This window comes from Pinus tabuliformis, chromosome 6 (assembly GCF_031772625.1).
Source record: "Pinus tabuliformis cultivar Carrire ecotype Pingquan chromosome 6, CPIR1, whole genome shotgun sequence".
Taxonomy (NCBI): Eukaryota; Viridiplantae; Streptophyta; class Pinopsida; order Pinales; family Pinaceae; genus Pinus; species Pinus tabuliformis.
In genome coordinates this window covers 917,817,378-917,820,180 of record NC_142292.1, presented here as the reverse complement: position 1 = coordinate 917,820,180, position 2,803 = coordinate 917,817,378, and the positions used below count along the sequence as shown (strand labels likewise).

The window sequence follows — 2,803 nt, the reverse complement described above, 5'->3', positions numbered from 1 at the left end:
CCTTTTTTAAGATTGAAAGTGAATCCACTTCTATATGAATGAATATTATGAAAATATTAATACTAAGCTCAATATCTATTTTATTATTATTATTGTAAATGGATTTAATAGGAGTATGCAGGATCTTCCAAAATTAGACTTCATTACACCTTCATTCATAAAGTATTCTTATGTAAAGAATATTTAAAAATGAATATGTTTGTAGTAAGTAATTTGCCTTCTCCACCAGAATTGAAAAGATAATAACAATATATTCTTTTTAATTGTAACTAAATTCAAATACCAAAAGAAATCTGGTTTAAAGCTTTTAGCTAATCTGGTTGGGCGTAACTCTGGTTTGTCGGCGAAGTGCCCACTTGTTCACAAATCCAGAAAAGCAGAAGGGAATTTTGGTGTAATTAAACTTCATGGCAATGGCGAATCCGGCTATAAAACCCAAATGGTGTTGGCTTGGTTTCAAATCACTTGTAATCGGCCACATTTTACATGGAGTTGCGGCTATTGTTGGACCAATACTCTGCCACAAGCTTTGCAAATAATGATGACTTATTTTCCATAAGTGTGTTGGCCTGGTTTCAAATCACTTGTAATCGGCCACATTTTACATGGAATTGCGGCTATTGTTGGACCAATACTCTGCCACAAGCTTTGCAAATAGTGATGAGTTATTTTCCGTAAGTTTTGCAGGTTTATCATATTCTGCGAGTTTGCCTGCAATAAACCCACGAAAATTAAGGTTCAATCTTTAGTGATTAGATGACTACTACGTTAGAAGAAGAGCATCGTTTTCATACCATCAGAGAGGGTCAAGACCATGTCACTGTCAATGACTGTGGGCACCCTGTGGGCAATTGTTATTGCTGTGCAGTTGGAAAATTCGTGCCTGATGACATTATGAAGAAGTGCATCTGTGACAGAGTCGATGGAGGCAGTTGCTTCGTCCAGAACCAGAATTCGGTTGCGCCTGAGGAGAACACGACCTAAGCACAAGAGTTGCCTTTGACCAGCACTCCAATTCGCTCCTTCGTCACTCACTGTTAAAACAAAAAACAGATAAATGTATCACAGGCATGGAAAATACCCAACCACTATTCTATCCCAAAGCTCGAGATTTTGCCAGAGCTTACTGGAATTAGTATATGTAGTTAAACCCGACGTGTATTTTGGCTAAAGAACGACGGGGGAACGAGATTTTGTTTGCAAGCGAACCTTATTCCTTTATCTCTATCTATTCTCGCTGGATATATGAGCATACTGCAGTGAATGAACTCAAAGAACAGAGAAAGATGTCTGACCTGAAGAATCGAGTTGGTTCGGTAAATCTTCGAAGGACTTGCCCATTTGACACTTTTGTAAGGCCTGCTTTTACAAAAGTTAGAAACCCTTATAGAAATGAGTGCAGATGCTTTGAGACCAAGTTTACCCCTAATAGAAATGAGTGTCAGATTCTCTGAGACCAAGTTTACCCCTAATAGAAGTGAGTGCAGATGTTCTGAGATCAAGTATACATCGCAATTAAATTCATTTTTTTCCTTTACATAAGCATACGTGATTTTGAAAGCATGCAAGATTATCCAGACTTGATAAACGAGTACATGTAATTGTTAGGAGACTATAAACATTACCTGCCAAATTTCATGATCTGAATACAAGTCCAGTGGATCCAAATTGCTTCTTATGGTCCCCTTGAAGATGACTAGCTCTTGAGGAATGATACTAAGTTTTGATCTCAGATCATGAAGACCTATATTGCAAATGTCTAGGTCATCGATCAGAATTCTTCCTCCAGCTGGTTCAATCAGTCGAAATAAGGCTGAAAAAAGAGTCGTTTTGCCGCTGCCTGTTCGTCCTACTATTCCCACTTTCTTCCCACCCTCAAACCTGCAGTTAATACCCTTCAGAACGAGAGGGGCATTAGGGCGCTACCTTATCTGCAAAACAGAAGAATTCCATTGAGAAGATTCAAGTATTGTAATTTGTGGGCATGATATAAATATCATTTATTTTTAAATTTATACCATACCCTTTTCTCCCAAATTGACTGGTTAGCGTGTCTATGGGCATACCTGCAAGGTTTCTAACTCCATTCTACCTTCACCTGGCCATGAGACAGGTGGTCTGCTGCTTTCTATTATTGCTAGTGGCTCAGATGGCAAGTTCGTGTACTGTTTTATACGCTCCACAGAAACAATAAAGTTGGCGAGATTGCATTGCCATTGCACCATAAATACTTGATAAGATATAAGTGAAAGTGCATATGAAAGAGCAAAACCCGCAAATCCTGCAAGTGTGGGTCAAACATATTCTATTACAAATAAAAATAGCCAATGCAATCGCTAGAGTCTAGGCTAGACCTGAAGCGCCTGAAGCCAACCGTAGATTTAATATACTCAAAAGAGCTGTAAAATGAAACCTAAATTACGAGTGTGCTTACCAGGAGTTATGCTGCTTGAAGGTAATGAAACGAGTAAAAGAGCCGAAGTAAAAAGGACAATGTTTCCAAGTGATTCCAACCTTAGGATCAACCATTCCATAGCAGCGTTGGTGTGAAAGAAAAGACTTGCATCCGTATCTATAAGATTCAAGTTCTTTTCCGTGAATCTTTCTACCATGTTAAATTGCTCTGGTCGTCACTACACCTAATGCTGTTTCAGCAGCACTGTTCACTACTGGTGCTTTAGTAGTGCCATCGATCCTTGTTAACTCTCTTGCAGAAGCTAGATAATACATCTGCTTATATTGACAGGCACAGAAACAGAATATTAACAGATAGATAGTTTTCAAATGCAAAAGATGGACATAA

At 38.5% G+C, this 2,803-nt stretch overlaps 1 protein-coding gene across 1 annotated transcript; it reads right to left on the bottom strand.

Moving 5' to 3' along the window:
* Nucleotides 1-340: 340 nt before the first annotated feature.
* Nucleotides 341-1,359, bottom strand: LOC149261934 (ABC transporter C family member 8-like). Its single transcript, XM_089382705.1, has 3 exons — nucleotides 1,296-1,359; nucleotides 795-1,034; nucleotides 341-711 (listed from the first exon to the last, which is right to left on the bottom strand). Exons 1-3 carry the CDS (start codon nucleotides 1,339-1,341, stop codon nucleotides 602-604), a joined length of 396 nt encoding a protein of 131 aa, XP_089238831.1. The 5' UTR covers nucleotides 1,342-1,359; the 3' UTR covers nucleotides 341-601.
* Nucleotides 1,360-2,803: the final 1,444 nt, after the last annotated feature.